The sequence below is a fragment of the Hyaena hyaena genome, unplaced genomic scaffold, assembly GCF_003009895.1.
Source record: "Hyaena hyaena isolate Hyena2069 unplaced genomic scaffold, ASM300989v1 scaffold_22, whole genome shotgun sequence".
Taxonomy (NCBI): domain Eukaryota; kingdom Metazoa; phylum Chordata; class Mammalia; order Carnivora; family Hyaenidae; genus Hyaena; species Hyaena hyaena.
Window position 1 is genome coordinate 3276085 of NW_024080654.1, and position 13509 is coordinate 3289593.

At 45.3% G+C, this 13509-nt stretch overlaps 1 protein-coding gene across 1 annotated transcript in view; it reads left to right on the forward strand.

Annotated features, from left to right (window-relative positions):
• Positions 1-13509, forward strand: part of MYO16 (myosin XVI) — a 459340-nt gene that overhangs the window by 46409 nt on the left and 399422 nt on the right. The window contains exon 2 of the mRNA XM_039226658.1: positions 2703-2773. Coding sequence (XP_039082589.1) covers positions 2703-2773 — 71 coding nt within the window. The remainder of the gene's footprint in view (positions 1-2702; positions 2774-13509) is intronic.

Here is a 13509-nt window from a genome sequence, read left to right on the forward strand (position 1 = left end):
GCTCGGTGTTGATGGTGTGGAACGGAGCCTTCTTGGGATTCTCTCTGTCTCTGTCTCTCTCTGTCCCTCCCCTATTCCTCTCTTTATCTCCCTCGCAAAAATAGATGAACATTTAAAAAATTAAGGGTAAGAAGATGTGAGGGAGCAGAAGGTGTGTCTGTGTATGATTCGTGTGCATAGAGAGAGCCAGAAACGGGGGCAAGGGGCATCTGCATACCATGCAGCAGGACAGCGCCTAGAAATACAGTGAGGACAGGAAAGGCAAAGGGCTCACCTTTCTAGATGTCCTCCTGATGGCCGAGGGGGAGGATGCCAAAGCAAGCAAATGGATGCACCCCGAGACGTCAGGTTACGCCCCATCCCGTATGACAGCGGTCTTGGACAGTGTTGTTGTTACAAACTACCCACACTGAGAGAATTTGTGTTAGGAGAAGAATTAAATCCTTAACTGGAGAAAGAGCCTCATCAGGGGGAGGCCATTTGGAAGGGGAACGGGTGTGGAGATTCTGCTACTGAGGATGTTCCCAGGGTGAGGGCGGGCGCGAACGGGCGCAGGTTGCAGTAGCCACGTGTGGCCACCGTGGAGCAAGCCCAGGAGTGTGTCTGACTTCCCTGGGAAGAGACATTTGGACAAAGGCACTCAGATTTCCGAAAGGGCTGTCTGGAGGGGCTGGGTGTGGGTGGCCTCTGCTGTCACCACGTTACCCTCATTTTGGATGGGCTGTTCTGCCTCCCTGTTCACCTCCACTGCACATGCCATCAAGGAGACGGCCTTCCTGGAGAGGGGGCTGCTGGAGTAGCCGTGTCCACCGGGACCCGTTGGCGCCCCTTATGATGTGCAGTTAGCTTTGGGGAAGATGGCGGCACGTAAAGAGCTGGGGTGCCATAGTGAAGAAGGTACATCCAAGTAACACTCCAGACTGCACAGAAGCTTAATGGAAAAAGACAGTGTGTGCAGTGAGGCATGAGTTTGAATCTGAGCCATTTAATACAGTTCCGTGTTGCAATGGAAAAAAGAGTCACTGTTGCTTTAATTATAGTTTTTGTGGAAAATGCATTAATGGCTTTTTATAAAGACCATGATACTGCTATTAACTGCAGAAACCACGATAGAGCTTTGGAGAAGTGATGAGCCTTCCTGCGAGGCTGGTCCTGGAGCCCGTGTAAGAAGCAGAGGCTGTAACCATCTCCTTATGCATGTGGTGCTCCCTGTACTAACGAATTCACCTTTGCTGTTAAATGGAAACACAGGTCACCTTCCAACTGTGCATTTAGTGTGATAATTGGCATCCATTTTGACCTATTTGGCATTATTCTTTTTAAATTTTTTAATGTTTTATTTATTTTTGAGAGAGAGAGAGAGACAGAGTGCGAGCAGGAGAGGGGCAGAGAGAGAGAGGGAGACGCAGAATCCGAAGCAAGATCCAGGCTCTTAGCTGTCAGCACAGAGCCCGACACGGGGCTCGAACCCACGGCCCACAAGATCATGACCTGAGCCAAAATCGGATGCTTAGCCAACTGAGCCCCTCGGAGGCCCATCATTATTAATTTAGATAGAAATGGCCTTGTCCCATAGTGCTTCTTGAGAATGATGGACACACTACCAAGATGCTCTCGTGAAGGGAAGGTTAACATGCAAAGTATAAACTTTGTTTTAAGCCACTGGGTCCTAATGAGATTAAAAAATTAAGTTAACTGAACCAGTGCCTCCATGAGCCTAGTGAATTTCTTTTTATTATTTTGCCCTATAGAGGGTGTGCAGACTAGACACTCTGAAACAATAAACTGTAAAAGTGTGCTCCCCTTTCTGGAAAACAGTATGGAGGATCCTCAAAAAATTAAAAGTAGAACTGCCGTATGACCCAGCAATTGCACTACTAGGTATTTATCCAAAGGATTCAGGTGTGCTGTTTCGAAGGGGCACACGCACCCAGTGTTTATAGCAGCGCTAGCAACAATGGCCAAAGTATGGGAAGAGCCCAAACGTCCACCGACTAGTGAACAGATGAAGAAGAATTGGTATCTATCTACAGGGAAGTATTACTTGGGGATCAAAAAGAACGAAGTCTTGCCGTTTGCAACAACGTGGATGGAACTAGACTGTATTGCACTAAATGAGATAAGTCAGGCGGAGAAAGATAAATATCATACGATGTCAGTCATATGTGGAATTTAAGAAAGAAAACAGATGAGCATAGGGGAAGGGGAGGAAAATTAAGATGAAAACAGAGGGGGAGGCAAACCAAAAGAGACTTAACTACAGAGAGCGAACAGGGTTGCTGGAGGGCGGGGGAGGGGGGGCTAGACGGGGGATGGGCACTAAGCAGGGCACTTGTTGGGACGAGCACTGGGTGTCGTATGTATGTGATGAATCCCTGGGTTCTACTCCTGAAGCCAAGACTACACTGTGTGTTACCTAACTTGAATTTAAGTAAATAAATGTTTAAAGATGTGTCCCTCTTTCTGAATAATTTGCACAGCTGTAATAGGAAATTCTACAGACACATAGAGGAATAAGTCTGCATGTGCAGGTAGACGCCCCCAGTCCTACATACACAAAGTTAAGGTCAGATGACGATCAGTGCATCTTCTTTGGCTTCTATGGCTGTTTGCCTTTTAGATATGAACAAACTGGTACAGGTTTTGTGTTCATGGTTTGGATGAAAGACGCGCTCTGACCACCTTCTCTTTCCATCCTGCAGCGCTCCGGCTCCTGAAGGAGGGCGCGGATCCGCACACCCCCGTTTCTTCAGGAGGGTCCCTGCTCCATCTGGTGAGAACCGTATGGCCCGGGTGGGCCTGGGGAGCTGGCGGGGGGAGGAGGAGGAACGTAGGACCGGGGATCATATGTGGCTCCAAACTCAGATGCCAAGTGTACCTCTGCCAGAGGATGGTCAAAGCATGACGTTTCCAAATGATCAGGCTTGGACATTGACCTGCAGCGTTTACTTACGACTACGTTGAAGTTTGTAATTAATTTTTGATACCTGGAATCAGAACTTCTGCCCTAAAGAAGAATCTGTAGAAAAAGAAGTAGATGGTATTGTATCCACTGTAAACTACTAGGCAATCATTCTTTAGCTTCTATAAGTTGTCTCTGTTGCTGTGGTCAGCTTCTCATACTGTGCTTGTGACCAGGTTCATATAATGTGAATGAAGCTTACCTCCATTCTTCTGGAGACAAAGCACTGAATAAGTGAATCAACAAACAGATAATTATGTAGACAAAAGAATATTAGGTTCCTGGGCAAGAATTTTTTTTTTTTAGTGTTTTATTTATTTCTGAGGGGGGGGGCACTGTGATCAGGGGAGGGTCAGAGAGAGAGGGAGACACAGAATCTGAAGCAGGCTCCAGGCTCTGAGCTGGCAGCACAGAGCCAGACATGAGGCTCAAACCCACGAACCCACAACCGATCATGACCTGAGCTGAAGTTGGACGCCCAACCGACTGAGCCACCCAGACACCCCCCGGGCAAGAAATTTTTCCTGATTCAGCTAAAGATTAGATAAAAGGATTCAATTTAGTGGTCTTTAGGACTCATTTAATGATTAAGACTTCATTTTGAGAAATGTCAAAATTAACATAACATGAAAAACCCAACTTAGGATCATCTACCAAGGTCAGAGATCAGCTGTATTTCTTCGCAGTACAGAGAACCATGTCAAAGGAGGTGATGCATCAAACAGCCGGAAACTTCCAGGCTCGGCACGGGTTCTCAGCTCTGACTGAACGTTGGAATCGCCCTGGAGCCGTAATATGCCGACACCTGCTTCCCAACCCTAGCCCCGTGGCTGGAGCTTCTGGTTTAATATTTCTGGGCTGCAGCGATTCTGAGCTCCCCCAGCTGATTCGAATTTGCAGCCTAGGCTGAGAGCCGGTGCATACAAGAGAAACTTGTCCCTACCAAAGGCTCAGGGTACCTGGGGCACAAACAAGCCGCTTACGGACACAGCAGAACAGAACAGCATCTCAGAATACTGACAGCAGGCAGTCTGTAGAAGAAATGTGAACTCTTTCTCTCCAGCGTTGACGGAGACAGATTTCCAGACTACTTTTTCCTTCTCTGGAGTGCTTCGGTTTGGAAATCTCTCCATTTCACGCTCGGATCACTATGTGGCTTGTGTGATGTGTCTCAGAGCTGTGCCTCGTTAGGCCCTGGGTCCCAGGTCTGACGACGAGGAAGGAGTCGTCCTAGGCGAGGACGTGCTAACAGCTCTCCCGAGACCAACATTCTCCTCTTGGCAGACACGATTCTCTCTCTGCCGGGAGGTGCAGTGATTGGCATGTTCAGAAGACACCAGGCCAGGCTCTACTTTCTTTCCTTGGGAGCGTCTCCTCCTGCCTCTATGTCGCCCACGGAAAGATAAGCAGGAAATAGGTCACATGACACTTCTGGTCTTTTCTCTCATGTGTAACTTCATGCACACGTACTCCTTTCATTAAACCTGAGGAGATCCTGAAGCCCACAGAGGCTTATTTTTCCCATCTGTGAAATGAACATATTATTTGGGCTCTTGTGCTCGGAGTATTTATTGTGATGTAGATACATCACTGCATGCATCGTGATGATCAAATAGATGTGAAAATAACTTTAAAGCCACAGAGGGCCTTTGTGATGTTAGATATTGATCAATATATACATTATATTGTATTATTTATGATGCATTTTCATATAAATTGATTTATTATTCTCAGTGTGGTTGGGAATGTACCTATATGAGCTTCCTGGTTGGAAACTAAGAAACAGAAGAATGAAACCGTTTGGCCAGGTTCACACAGTAGCTGATGGGACAGCGCTTCACCTCTGGCCTCTGAGGACAAATACAGTGTTCTCGCCACATGTGTTCCCCAGGGGTCCCCGCAAGGTGCTCATTATGTTTTCAGAGGACACACCATTATTCTAATTCAGCTGCTGGAAGCACTTTTCTGTAAACAAATCATGTCAATTCATTGTTAATAGTGCCAAGAATGCATGGTTACTGAGTGCGCGTCTTTGGAAGGACGAGAAAGAAACACCACTTCTTTATGGATATAATGCATTTGAGCGTCGCGAGCCCATGAAAGTGCATCCTAGCGATCGGCAAATCAGGGTTGCTTTCTGGACATTTTACACACAGCCAGATGCCACTGCCCCCTTCCCCGGGACCACTGCCACCCTCTCCTAAACCGTCATCCCTTCCCTGGCGAGCAGCGTCGATTCTCATCTCCACGACCCTCCTCGCACACCCCGCAGTCTGCTCCCACGCAGAAGCCCGGTCAGCGTCTGGCCTCAGAATACTCCAGACGCTTTCCTTTCCGCCCAGAGAAAAACGCAAAGTCCCCCGTAGAGCCATCCTGTGACCTGCCCCCACTGTGGCCCCCGCCACTCCCCTCTGTTCGCCTGGCCCCTTGCCGTGCCCATGGTGTTCCTGCCCGGCGCTCCCCTCTCCCATCCGTTCCCCCCCGGAACGTGGCTCCGCAGGTGTCCACGCGGCCCATGCCTTCATCTGCTTTGGGTCCCTGCTCAGAAGTCCTCTCAGCCACAGCCTTTCCCGGCCTGCCCTGGAGGATGCAGTGCGTCCCCGCGTGGCTCCCCGACCTCCTGGACTTTCATCTGGCCGCTGGCTTCTTTCTGGTGCCCCCATACAGAGAGCAGACCCGCGCCGGTATGTTCTGTTTATTAGACTGTGCGCCCCCTCAGCGCAGGCCCTGGGCTAGCCTCTCATCTGCTGTTTTGTTTTGTTTTTTTTCTTACGGTATCACTTTATTTTTATTTTTATTTTTTTTACAAATAGTTTATTGTCAAGTTGGTTTCCATATAACACCCAGTGCCCATCCCCACAAGTGCCCTCCTCCATGTCCCCCCCCCCCCCATCTGCTGTTTTATCTGCAGGGCCTGGAGTGCGGAGTGCCCAGCACTCGGAAGGTCCTCAGCAGGTTTGTTGAGTAGGAAAGCTAATGCGTTAACTACTTACCTAATATCTGATGCTGTGATAGATACTGGGGGTGTGAAGATTCAGAACACATTCTGTGCCCATATGGAATTGAGTTTTCTGAGGGAGAGAGAAAAAAACACTGAGTAGAGAAGACCCCGGAGAGGGGCAAGCAGAGGACCCTGAAGGAGGAAGATAAGGAGGCCACGCCTGCCTGGGGAGAACATTCCGACACCTTTGCTGACCCTCCTGATCAGACTTAATTACTCTTTTACCCAAGATCTCCTAGCCCACAGTCCTGGCTTCTACTCATCTTGTCATGGTGGGTTGTAATTGATGGATGATATGCCTTTTCTCTCTGCTAGAACGAAATTTCAAAACCCGTGACTATCTTAGATATTTCCATATCCTTGGTGTGTGATGTATAGGAAATACTTGATCCATTATCCATGAATGAATGAATGACTGAATGCGTGCATGGGCTCCAAGGACATGAGGATCTCTTCGGCCAATGTGACGTTAGTTATTTGAGGCCCAGGTCACAGAGTATAAAGATTCAGAAATGGTGGAATCAGAAGGAAGAAGAAATGAGCAGTTTGGAGCGATAAGGTAGAGGGGAACGCTGCGTTAATTTCCCACTCGGTGCACGTATGTGGCGCTTCTATACCGTTGGGCAGAGCTGTGAGCCTCAGATAAAGGGCAGGTGGAGGAGGAGTGTGTGTGCGGGAACCCGGTGACAGCCGAAAGACCGCGGGCTCGGTGCCGAGTCCCTTTTTCCTGGGGTTCCCAAGTAAATAAAAGCAAATGAAAAATTGCGGGTTGCCAGAGAGAGAAAATTACAGGGTGTCAACATGCCGTAGGTACTGAACAAGGCAATTTAGGCATCTGAAATGTCAAGCGGCACCTCTGCTGTTCGCCCCACCTTGGGGGCGTCCTGCCTTAGGAAGCCTGGTGTGTTATCAGCAGCGAAGCCCTAATTATAGATGCTTCGATCAACGCCTTTGGGAAAAAGGCAGCATATGTTTGTGTGGGCCACCGAGAATAAGCGGTGGAGACTTGCAGAGTTTTGTTTGTTTAACTCAGTCATTCCTTCCTGAGTTCCTGATTCCAAATGTAGATTTCGGTACATTTCTCTTAGAAGTGCCAGGAGAACTTTGATGCTGGAGATGAACAAATCCCATCAAATTACCGGTAAAGATTTGAGGGGAAGGTTTTAGTATATTCTATCATATAAAATCTTTAGTTTTATCTTCTTTGAACATTTTCAGCCGATAACCTCCAATTAGCTTGTTTACTTACCCTTCATTAAATAATTAACCTATCAAACATATGATAAGTGTCAGATCCTATGAAAGACCAAGAGGAAATAATGACAGCAGGTAACTAACTGTATCTGAACCCAGGGATTTAATCTCAGGAGGGCAGTATAGATGAAAACTCAGATTTAACTCTCTAGAAGAAATCATGGGAGTGCCTGGGTGGCTCAGTCACTTAAACATCTGACTCTTGATTTCAGCTCAGGTCATGATCTCAGGGTTTGTGAATTCGAGTCCCACATCCATCTCTGTGCTGAGGGCTCAAAGCCTGCTTAGGATTCTGTGTGTGTGTGTGTGTGTGTGTGTGTGTGTGTGACTCTCTTCCGCTCTCTCTCTGCCCCTCCGCTACTCGTGCTCTGTCTCTCTCTCTCACTCAAAATAAATGAAATAAACTTAAAAAATAAATTATATTTATAGATTTGGAAACAGAATCACGTAGGTTTTGCTAAAACACTATCCAGGATTTTATGTTCTGGCCTCTAATAAATGAACTCTTGAGAAGGAGGTCCTGATGGTAACCAAACCCTCTTGAATGGGGTGTGAAATTCAAATTCTTTTAATGTTGTACTGTGATAGAAGCAGACCCCAGTGACTCTTAAATGAAATGTTAGAAATAGGAAATACTCTTCCTTTGACCTGGCGGATTCTAGTTTCACTTAAAGACAGGTCTTTGCACAGTGGACATCAGGTAGGTATCAAAAATATTGAGCCACAACAGATACAGAAATATGTTCACGACATGTTGGGAAATACCGAAAGTAGGTTAGAGTGTAGTATATTTAGTACAGTCAGATAGATGAGACAAGAAAGAAAGAATCTTTTTCAAAAGCAGAGAAAACCTTGATGGCTAGAGATAAAAATTTTTAAGTGACTCAGGTTGGGGAAAGGAGATAAAGTCTTTTCATTTTTACACTATATTTTTACATATTGCTTGATCATTTAAAATAATTAGCATGTGTGTTTCGTATAATAAAAGAGATTAATCAAAGTGGTTATGGCGGCATTTTTATTAGGGGTTAAATTTTAATCACTTTCTGCTCCTTATGAGAAAGTCTGGTGGCTGAGCTGGCAGTTCATTGGACGTCACTATACGTATGTTTCATGTTTCAGGAGTTGGAAGAAGGGACAGTAATTAGAAAATAACTATAGGAGCAGCTGTTCAGCATCTTAGTATCTTTTAAATTGAAGACAAAATAGTATATTTTGAAAGGAGTCAGAATATTAGGACTGTAGAGGAAACGTCTAAAGAAAGATTTTATTTTAGAATTAAAAAAAATTTTTTAACACTTATTTATTATTGAGAGAGGGAGAGACAGAACATGAGCAGGGAAGGGGCAGAGAGGGGAGAGACGCAGACTCTCAAGCAGGTTCCAGGCTCCGAGCTGTCAGCACAGAGCTCGGCACGGGGCTCGAACCCATGAGCCATGAAATCATGACCTGAGCTGAAGTCGGACGCTTAACAGACTGAGTCCTCCAGGTGTCCCAGATTTTATTTGATTTATTTTTTATTTTTTAATGTTTATTTAGTTTTGAGACAGAGACAGATCTTGAGTAAGGGAGGGACACAGAGAGGGAGACACAGAATCTGAAATAGGTTCCAGTCTCCAAGCCATCAGCACGGAGCCTAATGCGGGGCTCAAACTCCCAAACCCTGAGATCGTGGCCTGAGCCAAAGCCGGACGCTTAACTGACTGAGCCACCCAGGGGCCCCCAGAAAGATTTTATGATAAAACTGATCTAGGCATTAAAGAGCAAACACGGTGGATAGATGTGTGGAAGTTGTCTATGCTCTGCCCTGCCTACCCACTCCAGAGCGTCTGGGCATGGACCATGTAACCTCACCCTCCTTTGCTTTCCTGGAAGGTAAAGGGCAAAAGCAGTAAGTCTGAATACTAGCAAGAAAATGAACCATAGCAGAAGAAACTCTGCCCTCTCCAGGGGCTTGTCCCGGGAGTTTCTTGGGTCATGAGGAATAGGGGACATTGGTACAGGAAGGTACAACAGGAAGCAGAGGCAATTGAATGAGCAAGATGGACGCAAGACCATGATGTCAATGAGCAGGAGAGCCCAACCCTTATGCAGTCTGAGGATGATGCTAGAAAGTGCGGAAAAATAAGAAGTAGAGTGTCTGTTGCCTGGAAACCATGACTTCTTTAAATTTGTCCAAGGATGTAATTAAGATTCAAATTATTTTTAATGTTTTAGTTACTTATGAGAGACAGAGAGAGACTGAGTGTGAGTGGGGGAGGACCAGTGAGAGAGAGACAGAATACAAAGCAGGCGCCAGGCTCCGAGCTGTCAGCACAGAGCCCGATGTGGGGCTCGAACTCATGAACTGTGAGATCGTGACTTGAGCGGAAGTTGGACAGTTAACCGACTGAGCCACCCAGGTGCCCCAAGATTCAAATTTCTGACCGGACTGTGCTTTGTAGAACCCAACATCTTTTTTGTCCATGAGAATCATGGCATCCATAACTGGAAAGCCCAAGTCCAGGGTGTTTAACCATTAATACAGTATCCATCTGAATCTTGAATGAAAATCATAACCTTGATCTGCACGGGGTGGGGGGTATATTTTTATTTGGACCGCCTGCATGCATGACTTAGGGGAGAAAAGTACACCTCGTCGCTTTTCTCAGAAGGCCACCAGAAACTAAGGGGAGTGGGTTTTCCTTTTTTGAGCAAATATACCACATAGGACTGGTTGATTCAATAGCAAATTCTAAAAAATTCACTAGTGAAGTTACCAGTGAGATAATTGTTTTGTTTTCTCTCTTCAACAGTAGAACCCAGTTTATAATGAATCAGAATTTTTCATGACAGAGTGAAGGCAGATGGGTGAGGAATTCTTTACAGATGTCTTTGATCTGTGAATCCCTCTGAGAAAAATCCCAGTTGACCAGCATTGAGAGCACTGGTCAGACAGAGCCTTTCCAACTGGCACTTGCCCCCAGAAAGGTTTCCCTGAGAGAGTTCTCAGCCTGAAACTCACATGCTCAGAAAGGCTTTCCCATGTCATATGACATGTAATTCCCCCAAAGAGCTATTTTCATTCTTCAGATTGTTCATGCTGCTTCCTACTTTGGGGTGCTTCTCTCAGATGGCCCCCAAAGCTCACTGGACTTCCCTATCATACTTCTTTTTTGACTGGATTACCCTCTTGAATTTGGCTAGTGACTGGGGACAATATCTAGTTCATAATACCATCTCTGGCTTGGCACAGCACTGGGCACGTGGTAGATTTCAGTGAATAATTAATGGATTATGAATGTCTCACCCCATACCTCCCCCCCCCAATCCTTCAAGACTCAGATCCTATGCTGAGTATCCCATATGGGAGTGTCCAGTTCTATTCAGGCTGTTAGGTACCCCCACCGTGACTCCTTAGAATGTTCTGAACACCCTCAATCTCATTTAAGTGGGTTGTCTGTTTCCCAAGTTACTATGTCATTAAACTTTGCATGTGCATTTCCAAGCACACTGGCTGGACTAGAGTGTTGCCTGATAAAATTTTGGTGATTCAAAGTGAAGCAAACCAATGTTGCAGCCGAAGGAGCAGGGTGTACATTCACACAAAAGGATAAAAGTTTTCTTAGGATTTAAAGATTTCTGGAAATGCATCAGTGGTACATCTGAATCTCCTTGGTAATAGTCGGTTTTATAATTAGAGTTTGGGTTCAATTGGCTGGAAGATATGTGTGTTTGGAAGGCAAGGGCAATAATAACCATAAGTGAACTCCGAATGTTCTGGATAGTTTCTGTATGGCAAGGTGATCTGTGGCACAAGTGTTTACCAGAGAGAAACTACGGATCTTCTTTGACTTATGGTGGGGTTATGTCTGGATAAACCATGGAAGTTGAAGATATCATTAAGTCAAAAATGCATTTAATACGTCTAACCTACTGAACACGATAGATGAGCCTCAGCCGTCTTATATGTGCTCCAAACATGGATATTAGCCTGCAGTTGGGCAAAAATCATTGAACACAAAGCTCATTTACAATAAAATGTTGACTCTCTCATGTAATTTACTAAATTCTTCACTGAACGCAACACACACAGAAGGTTACATGGGTGCAGAATGGTTGTCAGGACCTTGGTGGTCCTGAGACCACGGTGGTCCTGACCTTGGTGGTCATGGTCTTTGTTCATGGCGATGTGTCTACATCTGCGGCTCAGCAGCACGAGAGGGTGAACTGCGTGTCGCCAGCCCTAGATGTGATCCAAATTCAAAATTCGTTCATACCTTTGTAACGTCAAAAAATCATTAAGTTGAACCATGGTAAGTTGGAGACCATCTGTACATGAAAAGCAAAAATGATGAGAAGTATGTTTAAGACCATATAACGAGTGTGATCCTTCAGTGTGAGATAGTGGCAGAGAAGTAGACATGATTTTGTGCAGATCCAGGCACTGACTGGAAGGGCTGGCCAGTGGGATTGGTGTTCTGTACAAGGGCCATATGGAAGTTCTAGAGAGATTTTAAAAATTTTAAAAATTGCAACAAATTCAAATTCATTTTGCTATGGATAGAAATCTCTATGTGTGTGTCTCTCTGTCTCTACGTGTCTCTGTCTTTGTTTCTGTCCATCAGTGTCTGGTTGTAGAAATGTTGTGAACTGCTGAGAACCCATAAATATAATACAGGAAAAATGGACAGTGATGAAAAGGAATTGATTGTATAAATCATATTGCTTCCCCTCCCCCCACCGCTTCCAGAGAGTCCAGACATAAATTGTTTAATAGTAGACCTATGCTTAGCACATGATGTCTACTCCATAACTGTATCTGGATCAAATTGGATGTTGTCCTGGTAACTTTTTGCTTGTCTCCTCTGCCCCGGTGGCCTTGAAATAAACACAGAGGAGTAAAAAGGGAAGTGTGCACTGAAAATGTAATAGACATTGAGAAAGCTATTATCGCAGCATATCCAAATCATGTTTAAGAAAAAAAAAAAAACTTGTTGGGGCTCCTGGGTGGCTCAGTTGGTTAAGCTTCCGACTTCAGCTCAGGTCATCAGTTTGTGAGTTCGAGCCCCACATCAGGCTCTGTGCTGTCAGCTTAGAGCTTGGAGCCTGGAGCCTGCTTCAGATTCTGTGTGTGTGTCTCTCTCTGCCCCTTACCTGCTCATTCTCTGTCTTGCTCTCTCTCAAAAATAAACAAACATTAAAAAAAATTCAAAATAAATAAAAATTTTAAAAAACCTTGCAAAAGATAACTGTCATATATGAACCATGAATGAGTGAATTCAGTGTTTGTAGAAATCTTTTGATTTTCTGAGTGATGGATTTCAGGGTTGCTCGGGACATACTCATTAGCCAACCAGAAGGACTAAAATACATAAAATATCCCTTATGATAAGATGTAGAGAGAAGAAAGAACATTGTAAGTTTAAAATTGTATTTGTTATTTGGTTTCTCTGGTTTCTTGGGTCTTTCCAGCCAAATCAGTAATACATATCATAGTGGGTTTGAACATCGTGAAATATTACCTTTGTTTAGAAACAGTTCCAGAGAGCCGAAGCATGTGTCCCCGTGAAGCTGTGGACCACAGACATAGTGTGGAGAGTGTTCCTTGTCACTAACCCTGGGCATCTCAATAAACAGTCTCGGAGGAAGGGGCTACTTGCCCTGGTGCTCTCTCGGTATGCGTTAGGAGGGAGAACGTGATGTTTTCGTCATCACGAGCTGTGGTATTGGGACTTAGTACTTAGCTAAGTATTAATGGAGCCAGTCTTGGCGGCAGTAAGCCAGCGGGTCGTAACTCAAGTAAAACATGGTGGAGGTGTGTGGGGTCCTGGGCTTGAGCCACTTCACGCTTTCAGAGAGGGTGGGCAACCCAGTGTTGCTGATGTCCTCAGACTTTGGGGACAGCAATGATCCTAGTCCCTAACTTTGATGAAAGAGGAGAGTGACCCGATTGGGAGAAGAGGGGTAGTTGTAAGGATAGAGTGAGTCTTAGAAAGAAGCACCTGAAGGTGAACAGGCAATGATTCTGGAAGAATCAATAAGCTAAGGGGCGTCCCGCTGGTTTAGTTGGTGGAGCCTGCGATTCTTGATCTCAGGGTCATGAGTTCAAGCCCCATGTTGGGCATAAAGCTTAAAAAAAAAAAAAAAAGAAACAGTAAGTTCAGAAAATAGCCAAGCCTTTCCAGGGCCGGAGAGGAGAAAAATTTCCCTACACTGAAGAAGGCTTTGCGAGAGATGGTGCTTCCAAAGAGATAGATTCCCATTGAGGTTCCTTGGACATTGACAGAGTTTATTTGGAATGGACTAGGTT